The following is a 27197-nucleotide window of genomic DNA, read 5'->3' on the forward strand; positions in this document are numbered from 1 at the left end:
CGGCTGCGCGCCTGAGACCCCAGCGAGGGAACCCGGGCGGCCGGCCCCGCCCTGGGGTTGCCCAGTCTGGATTCCTGCAGCTGCAAGGTGATGGCTCCTTTATAAGTTTTCCTCCCCACAAAACGCACTCCAGCGAGCAGGGAATTTTTTTTTCCAGAGGTGACGCAATGTCCTCAAACACCGCCACCACCACCCCCAATTAAAAAAAAAAAAAAAAAAAGAGTAAAGGGGGGGAAGCCTGGCACCCTCTTGGCTTCTCACAGCCCCAGCCCCTCCCTTTCCTCCCAGTCGCTTCCCGTCCTTCCTACACCCCCCCCCCCCAAAAAAAAGTTTGAATACCGCAAAGGAAACCGAAAAAAAGTTCCCCCGGCCCGGCTGCTGGCGGCCCATCAGCATCTCTTTTGTTCGCGGCGAACCCACAGACCCCCGTGACGTCACCCGGGCCCGGGCCAATCGGCGCGCGGTCGGCGGGGCGGCGGGGACGGGGGCGGGGGCTGGGGGCGGCGGGCCGGGCCCTGCCTGCCTGCGCCCGGGGCCTCGCAGGGGGCGGGAGGGGACCGTCCCATATAAGCCGCGGCGCTCGGGGCTCGGCCGCCCGCCGGCTGCGCTGCACAGGGGAGCACAGCGGGCCAGGCGCGAGCCGGGCGGAGGGAACCTGCAGCCGCAACTTCTCCCGGCCTCTCCATCCCTCCGTCCCTCCCGGGGTCCCCGTCCCCTTCCTAGAGGCGGCCAGCCGCTGGCGGGTGCATTTGCCAGGGACTTTTCCCGCAGGTTGCGCAGGGAACCAAACTTGGTGGTAACTGGCCTGCGGGTGAGGGCGGCTCTCCCCGCACCGTCTCAAGATGCTCGGGGGTCCGGGACCCGGGCTGCTGCTGCTGTCCGTCCTGTGCCTGGGGACAGCGGTACCCTCCACCGCCGCCTCGAAGAGCAAGAGGCAAGCCCAGCAAATCGTGCAGCCCCAGAGCCCAGTGGCTGTCAGTCAGAGCAAGCGTGAGTACCGACCGCGGGACGGGACCCCAAAGCCGACCCGAGTTGCGGCTGAAGTTTGGCGCACGCACGTGCGTCTCCAGGAAGAGAAACCAGCTGTGGACACAAAAGGCTCTCGGTTAGGGCAGGGTGGATCTGAGAGCCAATGCGTTGGAGGACAGGCGCTCTGGGGTGTCCTCTGGGGCCCCCGTCAGTTCTTCACATTCATATCGTCCTTCTATGAATGAACCAGAACTGAACGTTGCAGGGAGAAATGATGCGTGCCCAGTACATTTTTTTCCATCTGGGATCGCTGTGGTCTTGACCGCTCCTGGTTCTCTTTGTTACTAACTAGCTGGTTAGATATTTTCAAAATGAGGGTGAGCAGAGGGTCGATGAATAGCTTAGTTGTTTCCAACTAACTTGAAAAAGGTGTGGTTGGTGCAGAGTGCTGTGGGGCCCCTCGGGACACTGCACCAAGATCAAAAATCAGAATGCCTCTAATGGGTTTTCAAAGTGCAGCCTTCCTCTGCCCTGGCTCCAAGAAACTTTCCCAAGTTGCCCTTCTCGATTTACTGGTCCAAAAGGGCGCTGGAGTTCCTTGCATGTTCCCTTTCAAAATCTCTCCACTTCTTCCATGTGGACCCCTAGCCCCACAGAAGTGACATCATTGTGTAACATTTTGCCAAGTTGAAAAAGAAGAAAAAAAAAATCCGAAAATCCACGAGTATACATTGCAGTCAACTCTTTGGGTAGCTAGCTTGTCTATCTGTGTTTGGATAGAAAAATATTTCTTTGGATAGAAAAATTCTTCTGGCATTTTGATGAGTCACTATTTTTTAAAGTTTGTTGATCAAGCTCGTCAATTAGGTGTTAGAAAAACATCATAATTTAATCACAAAGTGAGGTGGAAATGTAATAACTTTTTTCCTTCCAATTACTTACAGCTGGTTGTTACGACAATGGGAAACACTATCAGATAAACCAACAGTGGGAGCGCACCTACCTAGGCAATGCCCTGGTTTGTACCTGTTATGGAGGGAGCCGAGGTTTCAATTGCGAGAGTAAACCTGAACGTAAGTAGTGGGGAACTTGGTAGTTAGAACTTTTATAGCTGAAGGGTTGCTTGTTATTAGAACTACACTTTATCCTCTTTCATGAAAGTTTGGTAACTGCTTCTGTTTGCTTTTCACATGTTACTTTAACCTTTAAAACATGCAAACAAACGTATTTCTAATCAGTTCCCAGAGTTCTTCTTGTTTTACTTTCCCAATGTTTTTGATGAGAAAATCAAAGATTTTTATGTGTTTTCTTTAAAAAAAAATGCTTATAAAAGTTTGAGTAGAAAGTAATCTCAGATCTTTAACTGTATGAATGAACCAGAATTCATTGTGGACACTATATTGTAAAGCGATTTGTCAGCAGCCTTTCAAAACCACTAAACCACTTCAAAGTTCTCATTTCTTTGAGACCCTTTATACGTTTCTTATAAATTATAGCAACTGCTTCGGAGGGGCACTGAGGAGGCTACACTGGAAATACTTGGTTGGATTAGCAAGTGCCTACTGGGAGGTGGGGGATCTTCAAACTGTTTGCTTTTTATGTGGACCATGGCTTGACTTCCTGAGTCAGAGATTAGATCTGAAACCCTTCCTTCACAATCAAGCTGGTCATAAAGCAGCACTTTCTGTGTTTTTTCCCTAAGGGCTTGAAAACTCTTTACAATAAAATTAATTTATGGGAAATTTGAGAACTTGTCAAAGGTCAAATATTGTGGCCTTGGTAGAGAGATCTGCATATTTCACTTTATTTTAAACTTCAGGTTTTTTTCTGTGAATGGGATTCATGGGATAGAAAAGCTTTTACATTTGTTGGCTCACATGGACTTTCCTTCTCCCCTCAGCTGAAGAGACTTGCTTTGACAAGTACACCGGGAACACTTACAGGGTGGGTGACACTTATGAGCGCCCCAAAGACTCCATGATCTGGGACTGTACCTGCATTGGAGCTGGGAGAGGGAGAATTAGCTGCACCATTGCAAGTAAGGATACATTCTGTAAAATGACATTAAAAGATCATATATATATAAACTGCACTATTACTATCACTGTCATTTTCTGGTATCGATGACTGGGATAATCCTAACGTTGGGATTTACCCCTGGTGACCAATGTACCCAGTTGGCACCTGGGCTTCCTGAAGACTGGTCTGAGCTTAGGTGACATCAGTTTTTTTTTTTTTTAAGATTTATTTATTTATTTGAAAGGTAGAGTTATACAGAGAGAGGAGAGAGAGAGAGAGAGAGAGAGAGAGAGAGAGATCTTCCATCTTCTGGTTCACTCTCCCAACAGCCAGGGCTGTGCCAGGCTAAAGCCAGGAACCAGGAGCTTTTTCCAGGTCTCCCATGTGGGTGCCAGGGCCCGGGGACTTGAATCATCTTCCACTGCTTTTCCCAGGCACATCAGTGGGGAGCTGGATCAGAAGAGAAGCAGCTGAGACTCAAACTGGCACTGGCACTGCAGGCAGTGGCTAAACCCGCTGTGCCACAGCACCAGCCCCAACATCAGTGTTTTAATGTGTAGATTTATGAGTGTGTGTATACATGATATGGCCAAGTAGATCTCTTGGATTCCACTTCAGTGACATGCGCCTAAGGGAGTTGCTTATTCCACATTTCCCGGGTGTCTTTAATCCAGACTGATCATGGGATTTTCTAGTGATTGGGAAGATGTTGATGAACAGTGAATAAGCCTTCCTGGTTGCAATGCAGAGATCTCTTGCATCTGGCTTCTTTATGACCAATAGGTTGAACCCAAGAATCAATTCTTTCAGTTCCTAGTGCTAATATGGAATAATTAGCCAAACTGTTTTTCCAGGGGACTTTGAGGACTGGGCTAAGTCTCATCAGCTCTAGTTTAGTTAAGTCAGTCTTTCCAGTATGATTCGCCAGGTTACCAAGAGTCTGTTAGTACAACATTTAAATTTTTTTAATCCTTCTTTTAAATATAAGTCATCTTAAGTGCTTCTGTCCAAGAGAACAAGGCAATCGCTTGTGAATAGGTCTAATCAACTTTGCCCAAACTTTAGGTGAGAATTTAACCACATTTAAAGGCAGATCTCAAGAGTCAGTGGTCTATCATGTTTACAATCTAGTGAGCAGTTCAGTCTTTGGATGTTTAATCATTGAATTTAACAGTCTTGAAAAGTACCAGGATTTTCACACTTCATGTCTTTTGCTTTCTTCCAAAATGAGTTTTCTATTCCAGCATGAGATTCAGGCTCTCCATACTTCCAAAACCCAGAATGTTATGCCCAATGCAGCCTTTTCACTGACTTAATCTGGGGACAACTTACTGTGTCTGTGTAAAGGCCATGCTTATGGCCAAATTTCCAGTGCTCTCCCAGGGGAACAAGGATTTATAACCTCTCCTTTGCCATTTAGATTTCTCTGTGGTTTTCCATTGTGTTTTAAGCCAGACATTTAATTGAATTGATCCCAAGTAACCAAACTTTCCCCCTGTCTCTGATGGGAAATTTCTTTTGTTTTTCTGTTTTGGCCAACTTAAGTACCTACCCTAGGTAGAACATGAGAAGTTTCTTTCTTAAGTTCTCTGTACCAACCCCTGCTAACATTTGCCTTTTATCTTGAACAGACCGCTGTCATGAAGGAGGTCAGTCCTACAAGATCGGTGACACCTGGAGGAGACCACATGAGACTGGTGGTTACATGTTAGAGTGTGTGTGTCTAGGCAACGGGAAAGGAGAATGGACCTGCAAGCCCATAGGTGTGTGACCATTAGGGACTGTTGGGATGGGGATGCACTGTTGTAATGTTGGGTTGAACCAAAGTCACAATACATGGATAAGAGAACTAAACTTCAATTTAAAAAACATGAAATGGGAATTTCATTTCAAACAATGAAATGTTATATAATTTCAAACCTTCTTAAAATAATCAGGTCAAAAAGTACTAACCACATATAGAAATCTTAATTTTGTTGTGTTTCAAAAACACAAGAGTTGAAAATTCAGGATAGAAGTCATTTCTTTTGTCTAATATCTGATCTCAGATTCTTCCATGGTCAAGATATAAATTATTGGCCAGCGCCGCGGCTCACTAGGCTAATCCTCTGCCTTGCGGCGCCAGCACACCGGGTTCTAGTCCCAGTCGGGGCACTGGATTCTGTCCCGGTTGCCCCTCTTCCAGGCCAGCTCTCTGCTGTGGCCAGGGAGTGCAGTGGAGGATGGCCCAAGTCCTTGGGCCCTGCACCCCATGGGAGACCAGGATAAGCACCTGGCTCCTGCCATCGAATCAGCGAGCTGCACCGCCCGCGGCGGCCATTGGAGGGTGAACCAACAGCAAAGGAAGACCTTTCTCTCTGTCTCTCTCTCTCTCACGGTCCACTCTGCCTGTCAAAAAAAAAAAAAAGATATAAATTATTTAAAAGGAAATAAATGACATTTTTGACACATTTGTTTCTTGAGATGCACTAGAGTGAAATGGAAAATGGTACATGCTGTCACACCTTGTTGGTTTCTTTTCAAAATGATAGTTATTGAGCTTCTTTGAGTCTCAACTCTCAGTTGAACCCTATTAGTACAAATCCAAAAGTTTCTGGCTTTCATTACTTATTGTTTTCTAATTCAGGGGTTTTCAATTTTGTTTTGTCTCTGCTTTTTATTAAATAGCTTCCTTATTTTGTTTAGGCCTTTCATAATTTATAATTGGCCATACATAATTAAGATTAGAATTTTGCATGTGTAGTCTCCCACACACTAGATACACACATAGATTCTCAAATGTTAGTGTGAAGCTTGGGACTAGCTGAAAATATGCAGTCCGTGTACTCACTAGGAGAAGAGAACTTATGCCTGCCAAATGGGCTTGAGCTCTCTTTTGCTTTGGCTACTTGCTAAGTGCTTAGTTGCAGGGTGTGCCTTTCTTTCTGAACAGAGTGCCACTTAAAAAGCTGTGGCTGTATTTTTGCTTACACACTACTATTCAAATTACAGGGAGACTACACAATTCAAAATAACCTTTTGTTTTCTGTTTTTCTTCCAAATTTTTCTACAGCTGAGAAATGTTTTGACCATGCTGCTGGCACTTCCTATGTTGTCGGGGAAACCTGGGAAAAGCCCTATCAGGGCTGGATGATGGTGGATTGTACCTGTCTGGGAGAAGGCAGTGGACGCATCACTTGTACCTCCAGAAGTATGTTTCAGAGCTTTATGTTAAAGACATTGTTTTCTGGATTCCTAGGGGGTGGTTCACTTAGAATACATCTAATACATTGAACGTTTTGGTAACTTTTGAATGTCAAGAAAATTTATAGCTAACTTATTCCGCTTCTTCAGAGAAGACTACATGGGAAAGCAAATTTAGTTTAATGAGATCTTAGACTATCCCCTACTAAGAACCTTAATATTTATTCAGATGTAACTATATCATGGGCCTGATTTAGCTACCAATATTTTATTGTCACTGACATATTTTTGAAGTATTAAGAGCAAGGAAATCGATAAAACAGTTGCAGAAGCAACTTTTGGCATGGAAATGAGCAAAGCTCTAAGGGTTTAGGTATCGTGTATTTGAAACTTAAATAAAGCATATTCATAAGCCAGATTGAGGAAAGTTAAAAAAATACTTATCCAATAGAATAAAATGGTTAACTCAGAAGTAAAGGATAGTGTTTCTTGATATCTTACCTAAGGCTTCCTGTCAGTGCTGCAAAGAGAAAAGAGTGTTTATCTTGTTCCTTCTAAGATTGTCTTGAGGTCTTCATTGTTGCCTTCCAGTTTCCAGGCTTTTTTTTTTTTTTTTTTTTTAGAATTTCAAACTAATGGCAACTGTAGAGTTTGTTGACGCAAAATAGCCATTAACTAGTTTAAAATCAAATCTAAATACTTTGAACCCATGCGATTTATCTAACTCAAAATATTTAACTCTCTCGGAATATTTATCATCCAAATTCAAATTCCTGCCTAACAAATAAAAGTTGCTTATGGAAAAGGGAAAACAATTCTGACCAAACTTTCCCCAGAACTTGCTGGTTTGTTAGATGCTTTGCATTTAAATTGTTAGGATCATCAGACTTCCAAGACCCTTGTGGCAGTATTTTACCTTAAGTCAATTTAATGTCTCATCACACTTATCAGTCTTGATGCTCTCATTCAAATCTCCATTCTTGGAGCAGATCCATGTGAGTATGTATGGTGTGAACCTTCATCTACTATCTCAGCTTTTTTTATCTCCAACTTTGTATTGCAGTGATTCCTGCTTCACAGGAATCGGGTCCTTTATACCCACATGGGAACATATGGTCAAGGCTGGGTTAACTCTTGCTGCTTTAGCTACAAATTATCATTCTACATTAATCCCCTATTCCATTGGAGGGAAAGCATAAATATTTCCAAAGAGGCCATTTGGTTTGTGATTTTTGTTAAAAGGTCTTTTGAGGTCGGGTGCAGGACAGAAGAAAACATTTTAGTCAAAGAGGTCCTTGGTCCCTAGAGTGTTTTTACATAACAAATGAAGAAAGAGCTATCACTCTTTTTATAGCCTCCCTGGGGGCAATTGGTAGAGACCTTTGAGGTCTGCCTACCTCCCTGATGTTCCTAGTTTTTCTAAAGAAAGTTCCCATTTGAAAGGCAGGCCCTGGATACAGTCATTACAAGAAGAAAGCTGGAAAGACTTGGAGAAGGACTGATAACACGTTGGAGAATGAATTTGGTCACATTTAGTCTGTTGTGGAAACTCTTTTAAAAAAAATCAACTAATGAAGGATGATGAAAAAGTTTTTTGGCAGAGAAGTGGAACTAACCCAAACCATATAGCTCCCTTTCCAGTGTAACGAGTGTAATCCCATGTCAGGGGTTTGTTACCTATGGCATCAGAGCTGACTATGAGCATACTACCAAAAAAATGGTCTTCAAGCATTAGACTAGTATATGCCTTTCCTAGGTTTGCCCTGAGCACTTGCCAATCTTGACCTGATTTCTGTATTTAAATGCTTCCTCTCTGACACAGACAGGTGCAATGATCAGGACACCAGAACTTCCTATAGAATTGGGGACACCTGGAGCAAGAAGGACAACCGAGGGAACCTGCTGCAGTGCATCTGCACAGGCAACGGCAGAGGGGAATGGAAGTGTGAGAGGCACGCGTCTCTGCAGACCACCTCGACCGGTGAGACACCAGGGAGCAGGGGTCGGAAGTGGGAAGTTGAACAAGAAATTATTTTCTTAGACATGCCTTTGAAGATGATTTGCAGTGCTTTAGCTAACTACTTGGGAGCATTTACAGGTTATTGTTAAAACTTCTCTTTTAAAGTAAAGTTTTAAGTTTTGGAGAAAAGTTAAAGATGAAATGAAAAGGAATATTATGGGAAAAAATGGATTTAGTCCCAAGTAGTAAAACCGGGTTTAAAAGAACAATAATACATAAACCTACCACCACAGATGGATATACACAAAGGTGTGTATATGTGCTTTGAGAATCCAAAGTTCCTTCACAAAGGAAATCAGAGAGAGTCATTAAAAGCGATTAAAATAGTAACTGGAAATTAAATGGGGGTGAATCTTGATAAATAGGCTAACTGTTTTTATTAATAGCACTGATAGTATACTGAGAGAGTTGCATTGTTCAAAAAGGGTTAAGAAAGAGTGCACTAAGCAAAAATGGAATCTCCACTACAGGGAGCTTTCTGTTTCCTTGCATTGCAACTCTCCAAGGTGGGAATGTGGAGGCAGCAGCCATGGATCCCAAATGCACTTGGCCCTTGGGGTCCTTTGTGAAGTGCCTTCGGTGCCTGCTGTTCAGCACACTTAGGGAGACATGGGAATGAGTCTGTCAGTCATTCTGGCATCAGTTCTGACCCTGCTGTTGGCCCTGTCCTTCAAGAGAAGAGATTTCCAAAACTTTAAAGAAAAGATAAACACATTTTTTACTGTATTACTTTGAAAAGAAAGCTGTCTTAAGCAGATTGATTCGTTTTACAAAAGGCGCAACACAGGCCCAAATCACCATGAGGAAAAGCACAATGCAGAAGGAGGTGGCAACTTCTCGAGAATCTGCTGTGGCTGCCAAGGGCACTCACCTTTAGCTCAGAGTTGCACAGGTAGCAGGAAGTCTCCTGGAGCACGTCAGGGACTTCTCAAAACAGTGGCAGGAAGGACCATGCCCAGGAGGGTTCAGCTTAAGGAAACTGCTGAGGGAGGAAGGGTGAGGCTGACCATTTCAGGTGAAGGGAAATGCATGAGTTCAAGACAAAAACATGACGTTAGCTGCACTGAGGAAGGATGAGTGCTGGGAAATGGGGAAATGATGAGTGGCTCAGGGAGCCTAAAGCATGGAGCAAGGGAAAAAGTGGCCAGAAATAAGGCCACCAGGAAATCAGGTGGGAAGAACTGGGAAGGTGTGGACTTTGCGGTACCTGGCATGAGTGAAGTTTTGTTGAAAGCATCTGCTCTGTTTAACAGTCTTTCATTTAGAAATATAAGCCTAGTCGTTCTGCATGGCCTTGAAGATGGAGACCATTTATTCGGTAGACCCTTATGGATTATTTCCCAGGCCAAACGCAAATCAAATGCAGAAAGGGAGGAGCATTTTTTTCAAATTAACATTAGGTCGTTAACAGCATGGATTGCACATGATCTCAGTGACACCCTGAAGTGTGCTTAGCTGTCTTCTGTCAGCCAGCTTTGTGACTTTACTTTCTCATGCTCTTAGGATCTGGCCCCTTCTCAGATGTCCGAACAGCCGTCTACCAGCCCCAGCCTCATCCCCAGCCAGCTCCTTATGGCCACTGCGTCACAGACAGTGGTGTAGTCTATTCCGAGGGGATGCAGTGGTTAAAGACACAAGGAAATAAGCAGATGCTTTGCACGTGCCTGGGCAATGGAGTCAGCTGCCAAGAGACAGGTATGCATTACATTTTCAACAAACCGTACTGGTGACTTCACTATTGAGTTTTTGAAAGGCAGTGTGCATTCATTTATGTTTTAAAAAGTGAAACAATAAAGCAGACAGGAAAAGCTTATAATTTTACCACCCCATGATAATAAGCAGTGTGGGCATTTGATGTATTTTCTTACACTACTTTTTATCTATGTATTTTTTTCTGTCACAGGGAATAAACTGCTATGCATTACCTTTTTTCTGTAAAAGGCTGTTATAAGAGAGTTACATTCTGAATAGCTGATCATCTGCACTGTATCTTCCATTTCATATTTCAGTAGCATTGTGGTGTAAACTTTCAATAACCTAATGCATTTCATCTGGGCTACAGATGTGATGGTGACTACAGCATTAAGAACTGGCACACTTGACTTTTCCCCCAAAACAGCATCATATACTAATTTTCATGGCACGGATATAATTATATGTATCTCCCCAGCATCCTTGAGCAGCATCCTTAATTAACCTGTACAATTGGAGAAACTGAGGCATGTAGCAGAAGTGGTAACAAAGAACATCAGCAGAAGAATTCAGATGTTGTTCCACCCAAAGTAGACAAGGCTTCTTGAGTGAAGCATTGCTACTGAGATTAGCCAGGCGATCTTCTATAGTCACAGCGTTTTCCTTTTAGAGCACATGCTTAGCTTAGTCTCTCATTTAAGCTGTAAATCAGCAGCTGCTTGTAGGAGATACAGCTGCTCTATATACTGAGATTCACTTGGTTATGTTTGCAGCTGTAACCCAGACATACGGAGGCAATTCAAATGGGGAGCCATGTGTCCTACCATTCACCTACAATGGCAGGACTTTCTACTCCTGCACCACAGAAGGGCGACAGGATGGACATCTCTGGTGCAGCACGACTTCGAACTATGAGCAAGACCAGAAGTATTCTTTCTGCACAGACCATACTGGTGAGTGTCCCTCTCTAGTAAGAAAACTCCATATTTTGTGCCCTGTTTTTATTATCTAGCTGTCCAGCCTTTCATTCTGAGGCTGCACACAAGAGGTATCAATTTTGTTTAGTTTGGACCCAAGAGACATGGTGCAAACTTAGTAGCTGAGCATCCTTCTGAGCCCCCCAACACAACTGGGAAATGACACCAAGGGAAAAGGCCTGTGGTTCATTTATTTTGACATGTTGGGTTATGATGTGATGAAAGAAAAGCTATTTGTATGTTGGAATCAGTAAGCAATCCCTCTAGACTGTGAATACACAGAATGGATGTTTGAATGCCATTGCTTATCTTCTGGTTAAAACTATATTTTATTCTAAGCTATCATTTAATCTTTTTTTCTGGCTAGGAAAATAAGAGTGAAAATGAAATGTAAATCTATTTTGAAGGTGAAAGTGAATACACTAAGAAGCTTAGAAATATGTTATCAGATATCTTTTATTCTGAGCTAGGCTCTCTGGGAATTAGCTGTAGAAACTGGGCTGTTTTTGAACTTTTTTATAGGAATTCCCTCTGTGCATGAGAAAGCTCATTTGTAGTCCTTATCTTCCTATTTGTGCATTGTTCTCAGCAGTTTTGGTTCAGACTCGAGGTGGAAATTCCAATGGTGCCTTATGCCACTTCCCCTTCCTGTACAACAACCACAACTATACCGATTGTACTTCTGAGGGCAGGAGGGACAACATGAAATGGTGTGGAACCACACAGAACTATGATGCCGACCAGAAGTTTGGATTCTGCCCCATGGCTGGTAAGATGAAGCCCTTGTAGGTTGCTCTTGTAGACAGACAGAGATTAAAGATAGACTAATATCAAGTTAATTCTGTTTCACCCACTAAGGCAATTTCACCCATTAAGACAACAGAAAACTGACATATTATATATGTACATAGACTCTATAGATTATAGCGTATACATTAGAGTTGAAAACATGTAATTATATAATTATTTGTAGAGCTTTAAAATCTCATTGACATGATTTAAATGTGCAAAATATATAAATATGATAAAATCAACTTTTGTAAATGTGGATATATAAATGTGCACAGGATTTTTTTGTAAAGAGTCCACAACTGAATAGCTTAAAAGGTTATATAAATAATATAATTTGTATATGTATATTATATATAATATAATTTATGTGTATATATATCTAAAGTCACAGACCTTCAATATTGACAAATGATTTGGGTTTGACTGGAGTAAGCTCTTTCACACAATAAGAACCAAAGTGACCAAAATTCAGTATTTTCTCCTAATAGAGAATCTTTGATTAAAAAAAAAAAAGCCTTCAATTCGTATGAATGAATTAAGGGGAACCAATCTTTTTTATTTGTTTTTAAAATTCAGTAACTCCATAGATTATATTTAATTTTCTAGTTTTACAACTAAGAACTTGTACACTATGCCATTGTCAGGAGTTACTATAAGGGAAGGCAACTCTTTAACACTTATTTTGATTTTTATTTGATTTTTCTCATTTCAACCAAAGAAAATATTGTGTTGAGATAGAAAATCCACTCTTACTAGCAATTCTCTGACCAAACACAATTTCTCTTTGAGCTAGAATAAACTAGAACTAGGAAAGTGTGTGAGGCAGTAGTCAGATCCTGGCTTCTAGAACAATGTGAGCCCTTGGAGTATATGTGAAGTGTTATCTTGGTTGAACATCCTCTAGCCCTTCCTGTAATGATATGCTGCAACATGCCTTCCCTCGGGACAAGGCTTTCTGCCTCCGGGGCTCAAACCTTGGTGTCTGCATCAGGAGCACATAGATTCCTTTGAGACACACAAGGCTTCTTTGTGAGTGAAAGTTCTTAGATGATCCAACTAAACTGATAACATTACATCCAAACCAAACCTGTTTAGATCTTGCGATCGTTTACCAGCGCATTTCTCCTCTATTTCCAAACAGCCCATGAAGAAATCTGTACAACGAATGAAGGGGTCATGTATCGCATTGGAGATCAGTGGGACAAGCAACATGACATGGGCCACATGATGAGGTGCACCTGTGTTGGGAATGGCCGTGGGGAATGGACATGTGTTGCCTACTCCCAGCTCCGAGGTATGCTGGCTTATTCATGAAAACATCCAAGAGGGCAAAGTATACCCAAAGTAGCAGACTTTAGGGTAAAAACTTGTATTTTGCCAAAAGCAGGGAAAGGAATATGCCAATGCTTCTCTACTTTTCTACTGTGCTGGATAAGGTTAGTATTTCAGGTAACCAGTTAACAAAAGCTGACACGGGGCCAGCATGGTGGTATAGTGAGTAAAGCTGCCACCTGCATCATCAGCATCCCATATGAGCACCAGTTTCTGTCCCGGTTGCTCCACTTCTGATCCAGCTCCCTGCTAATGGTCTGGGAAAAGTAACAGAAGATGGCCCAAATACCTGGGACCCTGCCATCCATGTGGGAGTCCTGGGTGAAGCTCCTGGCTTTGGCCTGGCTTGATCCCAGCAGTAGCGGCCATCTAGGGAGTGAACCAGCAATTGGAAAATTCTCTCTCTCTCTCTGAAACTCTTTCAAATAAATAAATAAATCTTAAAAAAAAAAAAAAAAAGCTGGCACAGACATTCTAAGGTTCTGAAACATTCCTAGGAATGTTTAGGCTGAGCCAAAAAGATGACTTCAAAGGCAAGAACACAAATATTTGATCCTTTGAGCCTGAGGTTAGTCTACTGGATTCATGTCTAGAAAAGATGGAAAAATTTCTATAAAGAAAAAGACGGCAATTCTAAAATTAGACCCTTGCAGATACAAATTTAAGGAGACAGTTACAGAGAGGGACTAATCTCCTTTGTTCAAATCAACTTTTCCTCCTTGGATGCAAATACATATCAGGAGTTCTTGATTTATTAAAACTGTTTTAGTTTTCTATTTCTTTGGTTTGAAAAGTCATGTTTAGGTGGAAGTCTGCACTAATTAATATCCCATGTAGTTAGATCTGTGTAGTATTGGCCTGAATTTGTTTCTTTTGTGGTGCACAGTGAGTAACAAATCAAGGAATAATAATAATTGCATACAATTTTGTAGAGTTGTATGGGTCTTAATAAGGCGTGCAGACCAGTGCCTCATTTTACAGAGGAAGCTGAGACAGGACAAAGGAGAGTAATTTTCTCAGGGTCTTTCATAGTGAGGAACAGAGTTCACCTAGGTTTTTTTTTTAACTTTATGAATACTGTAGATGTTATTTCATTCCCAAATCTAAATATCTCCTCTGCTTCTCATTCCAAAGGCCAGAGCATCACAGTATGCTAGATGCTGTATAAATATGTTTGATCTCTTACATCAAGCATAGATTTAAAGGAAATTGTTAACTAAGTAGAACTTAATACTAAGACATATATTTGTTCAAAAAGTAGCTTTATATAGAAGTGTATATTTCATATACTTGAATTTTTGACATCTGTAAGTGTATAAGAGAAAATTTTTAACAAAAATATTATTAAGCTTTGAAAAAAATTTGTCATACACTAGTAGAAAAGTTACTTTAGTGGAAGGTGTTGATAATTAAGTGGAAAGAATTGTATGTTTATAAAGTATCATTTCCCTATCTCATCAATGAAACTTTAAAAGGTTCTTCACTCATTCAACTGTTTCCTGAACAGATCAATGCATTGTTGATGACATCACTTACAACGTGAACGATACATTCCACAAGCGTCACGAAGAGGGGCATATGCTGAATTGTACCTGTTTTGGTCAAGGCCGAGGCAGGTGGAAGTGTGATCCCGTGGGTAAGTAGCTTCATCTTCATTTGGGACACAGAACGGTTAGAAAGTTTCAGATAAGGAGAGTTATTTGATTTCACATGACCAAAGCTGAGCATAGATCAGGTGCTTGTAGAGGGCATTGCCAAGACTTTTTTTTAAATCATGAACCAATATATAATCTTGATATTATTTGCTAGTCCCATTTTTTTATGAATTTGGCAATAAATGCAGGTCTATTTTAATTGAAAGGAATTAATTCTTGGGCTCTGAAGCTTAAAGATTGTCCATGTAATGAAAAGGAACTTTCCTGTACTGACTGTGCAATAAAATGGGCAAAGGATTATGCCAGTAAACACCTTCCTCCAAAAGACTGAATTCTTTAGGCTGCTCCTTTGTAATAGAACTGAGCGCCTAGGGAAGGTTGACCCTTAAAAGAGTTATGCTACCAGCACTCCAAAGTTTAAGGGAACCCATTAATATTCCTTTTACTGAAACAGAGGTTGCTCACAGATTGCCAAGTCTGAGAGAGAAGCTTGGGCAATTTTCTTACAAGCCGCTTGGCAAGCACTGATTGTGAAGATCTAGTTCATTAATTCCCATGTAAAATTAGTTCCTCTAAATTTTAAAGAACTATATAAAATGAAATGATTGCAGATTTTTTCCCTTGCTATTCAGTGGTAAGTCAGTGGCATTTATAAGGGTAAAGCACAATATCTAATTTATTTTTCTCTCAAATTATATTCATATTATCAATATAAACTGAATTGTTTTATTTTGTAGTATTTTTCTTTTAGAAAACTAAATTTTCCTTCCAATGAGTACTTTTTCCTTCTAATTATCCTCTAAGGTAAAGCATGTGATCAAATTTATTTTCAAATATATTTTGTATTTCAAATGTATTTGAAAGGATAGTTGTAAAGTTGTATTCAGATGAAAAACATATGCTCTAGCACACTGAAACTAAGTGTGTATCTTGAAGTCTTCAAGGCTGTTAATCTTTTTCTTACATACATTTTAGACCAATGCCAGGACTCAGAAACCCGAACATTTTATCAAATTGGCGATTCATGGGAGAAGTACGTACATGGTGTCAGATACCAGTGCTACTGCTATGGCCGAGGCATTGGGGAGTGGCATTGCCAACCTTTGCAGACCTATCCAGGTAAGTAGCTCTTTTACTACAAAAGAAAAATGGAACAACAGAACAGGATCAAGTGTTTATTAATACTTGAATGGCTAAGCTGGGGTCTACTCTGTTCCTATCCTTTTCCCGTATCACTGTCATTGAACAAACTTTTGACTAAAATTATTTTCCCTTTTCCCTCCATTAAGTAAAAGCTATGGAAGACTGAAAAGTGCCTGTATATAATTTTATTTTTCAGATGAGAACATTCCATTGGGTTAAAACACTCCAGCTAATTTTATCTCAAATCTATACATGGAAATAGAAACCTTGGCTGGTGCCGGCACACCGGGTTCTAGTCCCAGTTGGGGTGCCAGTTCTGTCCTGACTGCTCCTCTTCCAGTCCAGCTACCAGCTGTGGCCCGGGAAGGCAGTGGAGGATGGCCCAAGTGCTCAGGCCCTGCACCCACATGGGAGACCAGGAGGAAGTACCTGGCTCCTGGCTTCGGATCAGCATGGCTCACCGGCCACAGCGGCCATTTGTGGGGTGAACCAAGGGAAGGAAGACCTTTCTCTCTGTCTCTCTCTCTCTCACTGTCTAACTCTGCCTGTCAAAAAATAGAAACCTTGAACTGAGTTATTCAGGGACTAATGGATTGGGATTTTATATTATGGTTCTTAACTGAGATGTTTCTTGGAGAGGTGATATGAAATACAACATAGGGTATGTGTGCCCTTGACACGTCATCTGAGGACTTTTTTGTCAAACTTTTCATTGGTTTGATCAATGGAGTCTGGAGCAAAGTGTCCAGGCCAACAATTGAGTAACTTGGTCAACTCTGCCCACACAGTTCAAATACTCTGAAATGTTTATTGCTGGTTTTGTTTTTTTCAGGACACAAAGACATTATGCATAGCTGTAGGTATCATTAGCTCATTTTTGTAAGAAAAACTGAATTTAATATCCATTGAACTGTTATCATAAAAACCGTTAAATTATGAAAGCCTAATTATTTGAGCAACTATTGTAATACCAAGTTTCCTAAACCTCCTTTAACTTTAGATATAAAACATGGCCTCCGTTAAGAAACAAAGAAATCCAGGGCAGCAAAATGTGAATGTGACAAAATTCAGACTGAGTTCCTCCACAATGTGATAAGAGATTCTGCCACAGAAAACACGATATAGAACCATGTGACCAATAGCAATGTTAGCTAAGGCTTGGGTCCTAGTGTTCTGTTCACTGCTAAAGAGACATACATGAAGCTTCACTCCTATATTTTCTGCTTGGTAAAATGGGGAAATTGTCAAATGAGAAATAGGGAGATAGCAACAGGTAAAATTCCTTTCAGCACTAACACACTAGCCATAGATTATCTAAATACCAGTCACCCAATTGCATCTTTTCTATACATTTTAAAGATTTTGCTCTTAACCCTCAAATGCTAGGAGGGATGAAGAAGATGACTGCTTTCTCAGGGTCACAGAATAGATTGACTTGCCTCTTAAAATCCATTTCTTGGTGGATTTAGGTGTAAAAATTACTTAAAACTTTTCAAAAATTGTTATGTAATTTTAAATATTGCAAAAGTGCTGTATTCAGAAATTCAGAAAGTATGAGGGTACTTCAAAAAAGTTCATGGAAAAAGAAATAAAAGATATAGTTTTGGGGGTAGGCATTGTGGTACAGTGGCTTAAGCCACTGCTTGAGACACTTGTATGCCATATCAGAGTGCCAGTCGAGTTCCAGCTACTCCTCTTCTGGTCCAGCTTCCTGCTAATGCATCTGGGAGGCAGGGCAACAGATGGTAGACCAATTACTTGGGTTCCTGCCACCCACGTGGAACAGCCAGAAGGAGTTTCTAGTTCCTGGCTTTGGCCTGGCCTAGTCCAGCTGTTGGTGGTGTTTGGGGAGTGAACCAACAGATGGAAGATCTCTGTTTCTCCCTTTCTATCACTCTTCCTCTCAAATAAATATACACATCTTTTTTTTTTTAAAGATTTATTTATTTATTTGAAAGTAAGAGTTACACAGAGAGAGAAGGAGAGGCAGAGAGAGAGAGAGAGGTCTTCCATCTGCTCTGCTGGTTCACTCCCCAGATGGCCACAATGGCTGGAGCTGCGCCAATACGAAGCCAGGAGCCAGGAGCTTCTTCCAGGTCTCTCACGAGGGTACAGTGGCCCAAGCAATTGGGCCATCTTCTACTGCTTTCCCAGGCTATAGCAGAGAGCTGGATCAGAAGTGGAGCGGCCAGGACTTGAACCGGTGCCCATATGGGATGCTAGTACTGCAAGCGGCAGCTTTACCCGCTACGCCACAGCACTGGCCCCTATATACATCTTTTTAAAAAGAGAAATAAGTTTATTTTGATGCAAAAGAAATTGAAATCCATGCAGTTTGCGCCTGATACAAAATTTCCATAAATGTTTTGGAGATCTATTCTAAATAATTTAGATAGAAATGTCTAAAAGAAATCCTGTATTTTCATGTTTATGATTATTATTGATACGGCAATTTGCTGAAAATTATCTTCTCCTGATTTACTTAGAGAACATTTTGCTCTCTCTCATTAAAATAAGCTTATCCACCTAGCTGTTAGCTGGAAGCATGTAGGTAGACAGGTTAAAGATAAAATCTGAATAGGAAGGAGTCCTTCTGTGTTGAAATCTACAAATTGACTTTTTTCCTACTCTCTAAAAAGGGTAACACCAAGAGCCCCCTTGAGCATAGAAGGAGTTTGAGGGAGAGAATACTGACTTTTGACTTCATCTACTCTGGTGCTTATCCGTGTACCTGGTTTGCTAAATGGTTCATGCCTCGTGTGTGGGGTTTTGAGAGTGTGGGAAGAACACAGAGCAAATTACCAGAAGGTTGTCTCTGAGCCTTGCCTTGTTTGTTGCTCTAATAGAGGACTTGGTAGAGTTGTTCAAACTAACAGAAGATAAGAGGCATTTGTTTTGTCAATAAGCAACTAGGAAAGAACAGATCTCAGCAAATTAAATAGAGAAAAAGAGGATAGAGTAAAAAATCATGAATATTTAACTTCTCCAGGGTCACCTTTACTGGAAATAATTCATTTTGACCTTGTTTTCAACTGATTTTAAAAATATTAGCACCATATCAAATCTTTACTTCACTATATTATTGTTAGCTTGATCATATTAAATAAGAGGGGAAATAACAATTCCACAGTGATGATCATATATGTGAAATAGGTTAATTTAAAACATTGTACCAATTAGTCATTATCAAAAGGTTTATCAAAAATTGACATCTAAATAATGCAAAAATAACAAAACAATGTTTAGCTTCCCTGTCTTCAAATTCTTTGTGGTATGGGGCAGAGTATAGTGATGAACAGGAATTTAATTGACCCAGCAAATAACTTACACAGTCTCTTTACTTCTGGGGAGAAGGTGTGCTAAGTCCCTAATGCTGATCAGTGTAGTTACATTAAAGGTGGGCTATGGCATAAGCCTACATTTTAGAACAGAATTTCACTGATTGAAGTTTCATTAAGAAAACAAGCTTCTCTGGGATTGTGCCACTAGGATCAGTGTAAAATCATCACCAGAGTCTTTTTGTTTCTCCTTCTTCCCCCTTCTTACCCTCTGCCTGTCTCTGTGGCCATAGGAGGATGACCAGTCATAAGGGACTGTAAAATTCATTTGTGTTGTCTTTATAAACTTAAAAAGCCATCAGAAGTTTTTCCCCTCAAAATCATGGTTGACAAACTAAAAATACACATATCATGTGTCTCTTTACCTGAGGAGAGTATAATACAATTTCTTTAAAGGGTCAATAGTTAACCTTATGCCAATTATCATAAATGATTTAAGGACATGATAGACCCATATTTCCATTTACAAGAAAGTACTAAATGGCCACACTCCAAGCTTATGGGTAAGTGTCATCTTTAAAAACTTACTTCCACTGGTGAGGTTTTTGTGAACAGAAGGGGTGATTCAAAGGGCACCATTGGAACCTGCCAATTGATTTAGACATCTTGCATGTCCTGGGAAGTCTGTGCTACTTTAGAATGGGAAACTGGGAATGTCATATGTGAATTTCAGCATTCATGTGGCTTGGAAATACATGTACTAAATGAAATTAAGACTCAGGAAACATTTGTAAGCCTCAACCAGCTTGGGAGTATTCCCAGTGTAGAAGTGAGTATTTATCCTTAAGCTTCTGAGTACACACAGTTCCAAAAGTAGCATGTTTGTTCTGCTGGAGCAAGCTTTGTTTTCCAAGAGAACTTAACAGCTAAGATAATAATTAAGTTTGAAAATCAATATATTTTTCCCTAGGAGCTTCCAGAAACTTAAATCTATTACTAATTTTAAGTCCTTTATTAAATAGCAGAATTTTGTACTGTTTGAACAATTCTATCAATAAGAAATTTTTGGAAAGCTTGTTATAAGAAACTTTAAAAAAAGGATTTATTTATTTTTTTGCAAGGCAGAGTTACAGAGAGAAAGGGAAAGACAGAGACATAGAGAGATCTACCATCTGCAGGTCCTTCCCCAAATGGCTGTGATGGCTGGGGCTGGGCCAGGCCAAAGCCAGGAGCTTGGAATTCCATCTGGCTCTTCCACATGGGTGCAAGGGGCCAACGTCTTATTCTGCTCCTTTCTCAGGTGAATTAGCAGGAAGCTGGATCAGAAGCAGAGCAGCTAGAACTCATATGGGATGCTGGCATTGCAGACAATGGTTTTATCCACTGAGCTATAAGGCTCGCCCTGGAACTTTTTTTTTTTTTTTTTAATTTTTAGTAGGTTGAACATTGATTGACATAGGAATACAGACAGTGTTTAGGAAAACACAATTTTCTGTCCTGCCAGCATACATTTTTCAGGTATTCTATTATCATCATAAACAAAGTCTATTTAGAAATTGATTCCCTTCCCTTAACTTTCTTTTTTAAACAAAAGAATCAAATCCATACTTCAAATTTTATTGGTAACTATCATTCATCCCAAGATGTGGAAGTGTTGAATTTATACTTCAAAGTGTCATTTCAGTGGATTACTGCTTTGGAAGAAAATGTTTGATTTAATAACTTGATGATTTTAAAATATACTTCTTGAGTGAAAGTAAAGCTAGATTTCTTCTTCTCAATGGATAGAAAGCTTAGACAGATGAGAAATAAAACTGTCTTTAATCATTACCTTTGCCTATTTGTCTGATTCTCACCCATTTAGAATTGTGTTTGTTTACATCGTGTAACATGGCCTTGGGAATATTTCCTTGTTAAATAGATTCATTCTTGATAAAGACTTCCACTAATTAAAATTTGTTTTTAGAAAAAGAAGGAAGGAGGAGGACTTGAGGGAGGTAAAGAGGGAGAAAGTATGGTTATCTTCTTAGAATTGTATCTGTGAAATACATGAAATCTGTTCTCTTTATATTAATACAAATTTTTAAAAAGGAAAAAAATTTGCTTTGAAAGAAGTTTTACAATAGTAAGTAAGTAAAGTCTATAATCTGTATCACATCTTTTGTGTTAGGGCAGATCCCTTATTGTCTCCCAATTCTTACTTTAAAACTAGAACAGAGACTAAGCTAAGAGGAATTTAAATTTTTTAAATATATGTGTTATAAATAAATGCTGTTTTCATTTCTCATAAGAGGGACGGACAATTAACTGCTAAAAGTTGGATGTGTTACATTGACTTCCAATGTCAGTATATAAAAGATTAACTAATCCCAGCTAATTTTTATTATGCTTATATTTTATTATAGGTAAAACTGTCTTTAACAATGACAATGCACATTAAATTTTTAGTAGAAGTGAATAGATACCCAAGATAAACAAATACCACATACTTATTTTCAGGCACAAGTGGTCCTGTCCAAGTAATTATTACTGAGACCCCCAGTCAGCCGAACTCCCACCCCATTCAATGGAATGCACCAGAACCATCTCACATCTCCAAGTACATCCTCAGGTGGAGACCTGTGAGTATACCTCTACAAACTTTGGATACTGCGTGTGTTGTCTCATGGTTTATGTTTTTGTGTTTTTTTTTTTCTTTTTTCCTTGCTTTTCAGCCAACAGATCTGTAACAGAGTAGTCAGGGCTCCAACTGGCGCTCCATTATGGAATTGCCAGCGCTGTAGGTGGAAGCTTAGCTTGCTGTATCACAAGGCCAGCCCAATTGAGTATTTAAATTATTGAGACACTGGATGATATTTTAATTTTAGAAAATCATTGGATATAAGAGTGTGTTTTGACAGATTTCTGTTTAGGGTATTTACACTTGTTCATCTTGTTTGAAATGAGTGTTTCTTTTCCACATATTTTATTGCAATGAGTTTTATGACCTATTAATGAAGTTGGACAGGATGTGAAAATGTAAACTGGGAACAAAAGATTAAGTAAACGTGAATTGCATTTTTCTGCAGCCTTGCCCAAAGTTGGCCAGCCACTCATGATGGCGTAGTTCATACCCAAGAGTGAGTCACAGAGGCAGCCCAGTTGTTTATAATGGCCCTAGGAACTGAGTCACAAAGTGACCTTGAGTGTATCTGCACAGCATAAATCTTGAAGTATATCCCAAGCACGTTAAAAGACAGAATAGATGGCCTTTTCCCATGTTAGAGAAGAGTATACCTGTGTTCCTTTCAGAAATGAAGACACTGGGAGAGGTGAAACTTAGGTTCATCTTAACTATGTCACTGATATTAAATAATGCATCTGGCAGAAAAGAAGGTACCCAGCATCTAAAATGGTGTGATCTTGAGTGCAGGACATAACAGTTTCTCCACCTGTAAAATGGGACAATAAGGAGGAAGAAAGATGGAAATTGATGGGAGAATTCAAGTGAAACAACACAGAGCATAGCACAGGGCAGACTATCCATAATTATTGACTCTAATGATCATTATTAATACTAACAAACTTGGCACAGGTCCCTGTTCTGATTCCAGTTCTCCAGGATTTCCCCCAGAATGGAGCTACGTAAGCCTCATTCTATTTTGAAGATCATTGCATATCATCTCTGAATGTCCATCTTTGTACACATGTGTGTGATCATTTTTCTTTTTAAATTTTCAGAAAAATTCAGTAGGCCGTTGGAAGGAAGCCACCATTCCAGGCCACCTAAACTCCTATACCATCAAAGGCCTGAGACCAGGAGTAATGTATGAGGGGCAGCTCATCAGCATCCAGCAGTACGGCCACAGAGAGGTGACACGCTTCGACTTCACCACCACCAGCACGAGCACACCTGTGACCAGTACGTGCCCCACCACCCTCGTGTCTGTGCCCAAGTTCTCAGAGTGGGGCTGCCCTCAGGAAGTGCTGTCCTCAATTCATATTCTCCCGGGCATGCCACCTCCATGTATTTAAGAGTGCTACTCTGCAGACCAAGGTGGTAAACATTCCAGATGGCTGAAGGCTCACTTTCCTCTCCCTGTGTAACTCTGTAGGCAACACAGTGACAGGGGAAACGACGCCGTTGTCGCCTGTTGTGGCCACTTCTGAATCCGTGACTGAAATCACAGCCAGCAGCTTTGTGGTCTCGTGGGTCTCAGCTTCCGACACTGTGTCAGGATTCCTGGTGGAGTATGAGCTGAGTGAGGAGGGAGATGAGCCCAAGTACCTTGGTAAGTTCAACGCACCTCGATGTGACAGCTTTGGAGGGGCTGTTGGGTAGCCCCTCACCATGGGAGGGGCCTTCTAGGCAGGTGGTTTTTGTCCCTTGGAGCTAGTTGATGCTTCAGCCTGGACAAACTACCCCTGGCAGAAACTAGGAGCACTGAAACTTTCTAGAGCTAAGCTGGTTTTTTTTTTTTTTTTTTTTTTTTTTTTTTTTTTTTTTTTTCTGAGCCAACCTCACATTTTCCTAGTCCCAGTGAAACATGCACCATGCATTTGCTTGGGTGCAGTTTCATGGAACAAAAGCTATTTTTTTTGCATTTTATTAATCACCAGAATGGGCACTACAGCTGGTAATGTTAGGTTTTGGGAATTCACAGTACTCTCATTCATGCTTTCCAAACTCTCGTAGTCAGGGGCCTTTACAGAATGTTACTGTAGTATAACAAGCATACTGAAAGGGACACAAATCCTAAGCTTAGAACTGGATGAGATTTTATAAGCTGAATCTACCCATGTGACCATAACCCAGATCAGGAAAAAAGAATCTCCGTGCTACTCTCACCCTTGCCATTCCTCTGTCCTTAACTGCTATCCTAGCTCACGCAGGGAGAATTTGGCAGTGGATTTTAACAATTTTGCATTTTAAAGTAAAAGGTTGGAAGATGCAAAGAGTTCATGGTACCTTGATAGTTACTGATTATCCATTAGTATACTTCCTTCTAGTCTTTTTCCCCTTGAATATACAGTTTTAAAAATAGTTTCCTTATTTTTTAAAATTTTATTTAAGTTATACAAGTCTTATGTATTTCATATATACAGATTTAGGAACACAGTGACATTGTCCACCCTACCCTCCCTCCCAGCCATGCTCCAACATTTCTTCCTCCTCCCTCTTCTGTTCCCACTCCCAATTTTAGAAAGATCTACTTTCAATTTACTTAACAGTCATAGGTTAACCCTACACTAAGTAAAGAGTTGAACAAATAGTATGAAGAAATAAACTCCTCAACAGTAGAGGCAAGGGTTGTAAACAATCATCACATCTCCAAATGTCCATTTCACTCCAATACATTACATTTTAGGTACTCTGTTACTTACCAAATACTTTCCTTATAAGCTATGTAGTCATGTGAAGAGTTGCTTTGCCCTAACTGGTAACCTTTCCTTTTTATTTCAAAGATCTTCCAAGCACAGTCACTTCTGTAAACATCCCAGACTTGCTTCCTGGCCGAAAATACATTGTAAATGTCTATCAGATATCTGAAGAAGGAAAGCAGAGTTTGATCCTGTCTACTTCACAGACAACAGGTACATGTGTGCTGCATAGTGTTAAAACAATCCTAAAGCATAGACTGCGACCTTTCCTGATGTTTGGCTCGTGTCTACCTTTCTTTCTTTCTTAGCACCTGATGCACCCCCTGACCCTACTGTGGACCAAGTTGATGATACCTCGATTGTTGTCCGCTGGAGCAGACCCCAGGCACCCATCACAGGTCAGCTCAGCCCCATCCTTCCTTGGCCACTGGGTTCATCTTGACAGTATAGGTATGGAGGGGCGGGCTCTGGCTGTGGAACAGTATATCACTTTAAATGTCTTATACAATTTTTAGAGGTGTTTTGTGTGTTTGTGTGTGCATGTGTGTGTGTGTGTAATTGAGTGTTTTCAAGTCTCATAGCCCTGCTTTCTTTCTTTTTTTCTTTTAAAGATTTATTTTATTTATTGGAAAGGCAGAGTTATGGAGAGAGAGAGACTTTTCACCCACTAGTCCAGTCCCCAAGTAGTTACAGTTACCAGGGCTAGGCCAAGCCGAGCCAGAACCCAGGAGCTTTATCTGAGTGTCCCACATAGGTGGCAGGGGCCCAAGTACTTGGGCCATGCTTTACTGCTTTCCAGGCACATTAGCAAGGAACTGGATCAGAAGTTGAACAACTGGGATTTGAACTGGTGCCCATATGGGATGCACATGTCACAAGGACTGCTTAACCTGCTACGCCACAATGCCAGCTCAAGCCCCACTGTCTTATGAATCATTTCTTTCTCATGCCCCTGCAGGATACAGAGTAGTCTACTCACCATCTGTGGAAGGTAGTAGCACGGAACTCAACCTTCCAGAAACTGCCAACTCCGTCACTCTCAGTGACTTGCAACCTGGTGTTCAGTATAACATCACAATCTATGCTGTGGAAGAAAACCAAGAGAGTGCTCCTGTTTTCATCCAGCAAGAAACTACCGGTGTCCCACGTTCAGGTAACTTCAGAGAGACTGTATGGCGTCCTATCTGTTAGGGCTCCAGCAGGTAGCATCTGTACCCTTAGGGCTGGAGCAGGTAACATTTGTACCCTCTTCTCTGTTGGAGAATTAAGCCACCCTCGGTTGTGTTCATTCCATTGGCCTCCTGCAGAGGGCTGAAAGTGTAAAGCCAAAGACTGAATCTGAGGAAGGTGGTTTTGTCTCTGTCAGCCATTCTACTCTACAGCCAAGAAATTTTGTATACTAGTTTTTCCCCTAAACTTGGGATATTCAGCTGAAATGTCTACAGTACAAAGTACCATCAAAGCCAGCTATTGGCCTTTTTGAGTAAAAGCTAACCCCCTCAAGTCTTCATATTTTCCCCAGAAGCTTAAGAGTCATTTCAGCTGTTGCTCTTAAGTATCATAAAATGATTCAGTGAAACAAAAACCACCACTTTTTTCCATATTTATCTAGCAGTTGTGTGTGTGTGTGTTTACTCCCCAGCCCCCATATGATATTTCATATGCTGGAAACTCACTTGCTCATCTATATATTTTAGATAAATGCTTCAAATATCATACCATGAGCAGCATGACTGAACCATTAAAATGTGTGCAAAGAAAGCATATTATCTGCTTAAAACAAAACTGTATTGCTCTGCAGCAAGAGGCTCTGTGAATTGCTTAGCATGTCCAGGAAAATAAGCCATTTAAAAAAAATAATCTTCAGCAGGAACTGTGAGTGATTGGTTGGCTCTTGTCTGTTAGATGAAGTCCCCCCTCCCAAAGACCTGCAGTTTGTGGAAGTGACGGACGTGAAGGTCACCATCATGTGGACACCCCCTGACAGCGCAGTGACCGGCTACCGTGTGGATGTGCTCCCTGTCCACCTGCCTGGGGAGAATGGGCAGAGGCTGCCTGTCAGCAGGAACACCTTTGCAGAAATCACTGGGCTGTCCCCCGGAGTCACCTATTACTTCAAGGTCTTTGCCGTGAACCATGGACGGGAGAGCAGGCCTCTGACCGCACAGCAGGCAACCAGTACGTCCTGCTCCTGACTTTACCCTCCTGCCTCAATTCTCCACCCTCACTTCCAGCCTGTGATGAAGTGTAGTGTCCTATCCACTCCTGGGCTGGAGTAGGAAAATACCCAGAAAATAAGGGGGTGTGTAGGGGACATAAAGCACATTAAATTTGAAAAATGAAACTCACACGAGCTCCATGGCTGCTAAGTGGTAGCCCATTACCAAGATGCATGGACCAGGGGAATGACACTGAGAAGGGAGAACATAAGAGAACCTAATTTCCTTTGCTAATTGGCACTTGGACTGATAACATGGGTTCATTTTTTTTGTGTGTAACTAAATATTTCTAGATCAAAGTTAAAAATGTAGGCTCTTAACTGTTTCACAGTAGAGTGTAAAAAATGATTCTCAGTGTAGTTGGGCATCAGTTTGCTCGATTTTTTACAAGACTTCCTCCTCATGTTTAATCATCCTTTTGACTTTGTGAAGGAAGATCGTGTTACCATTCCTGTTGGATATGAAGAAACTGAGGATTTTAAAAAGTCCTGAAACTACTAAGTCACAGGAATAGAAATGATAGCTCTAGCTCTAAAACCTACATCTTTCAGATTCCA

At 40.9% G+C, this 27197-nt stretch overlaps 1 protein-coding gene across 23 annotated transcripts in view; it reads left to right on the plus strand.

Moving 5' to 3' along the window:
* Positions 1 to 489: 489 nt before the first annotated feature.
* The window catches only part of FN1 (fibronectin 1), a 68839-nt gene continuing 42131 nt past the window's right edge, over positions 490 to 27197 (plus strand). For 12 of the 23 annotated variants that reach the window (XM_051848216.2, XM_051848219.2, XM_051848226.2 and 9 more), the window contains exons 1-19: positions 506 to 990; positions 1914 to 2042; positions 2870 to 3007; positions 4620 to 4751; positions 6041 to 6178; positions 7994 to 8152; positions 9695 to 9886; positions 10657 to 10836; positions 11450 to 11629; positions 12794 to 12946; positions 14492 to 14620; positions 15615 to 15758; positions 21560 to 21681; positions 22781 to 22961; positions 23155 to 23331; positions 24506 to 24634; positions 24730 to 24819; positions 25380 to 25574; positions 26327 to 26599. In XM_051848216.2, coding sequence (XP_051704176.2) covers positions 843 to 990; positions 1914 to 2042; positions 2870 to 3007; positions 4620 to 4751; positions 6041 to 6178; positions 7994 to 8152; positions 9695 to 9886; positions 10657 to 10836; positions 11450 to 11629; positions 12794 to 12946; positions 14492 to 14620; positions 15615 to 15758; positions 21560 to 21681; positions 22781 to 22961; positions 23155 to 23331; positions 24506 to 24634; positions 24730 to 24819; positions 25380 to 25574; positions 26327 to 26599 — 2989 coding nt within the window. In that variant the 5' untranslated portion in view covers positions 506 to 842. Of the gene's footprint in view, positions 991 to 1913; positions 2043 to 2869; positions 3008 to 4619; positions 4752 to 6040; positions 6179 to 7993; positions 8153 to 9694; positions 9887 to 10656; positions 10837 to 11449; positions 11630 to 12793; positions 12947 to 14491; positions 14621 to 15614; positions 15759 to 21559; positions 21682 to 22780; positions 22962 to 23154; positions 23332 to 24505; positions 24635 to 24729; positions 24820 to 25379; positions 25575 to 26326; positions 26600 to 27197 lie in introns of all 23 variants that reach the window. The other 11 variants (XM_051848217.2, XM_070071506.1, XM_051848221.2 and 8 more) reach the window with 1 other exon arrangement.

Source organism: Oryctolagus cuniculus, chromosome 3, assembly GCF_964237555.1.
Source record: "Oryctolagus cuniculus chromosome 3, mOryCun1.1, whole genome shotgun sequence".
Classification (NCBI taxonomy): domain Eukaryota; kingdom Metazoa; phylum Chordata; class Mammalia; order Lagomorpha; family Leporidae; genus Oryctolagus; species Oryctolagus cuniculus.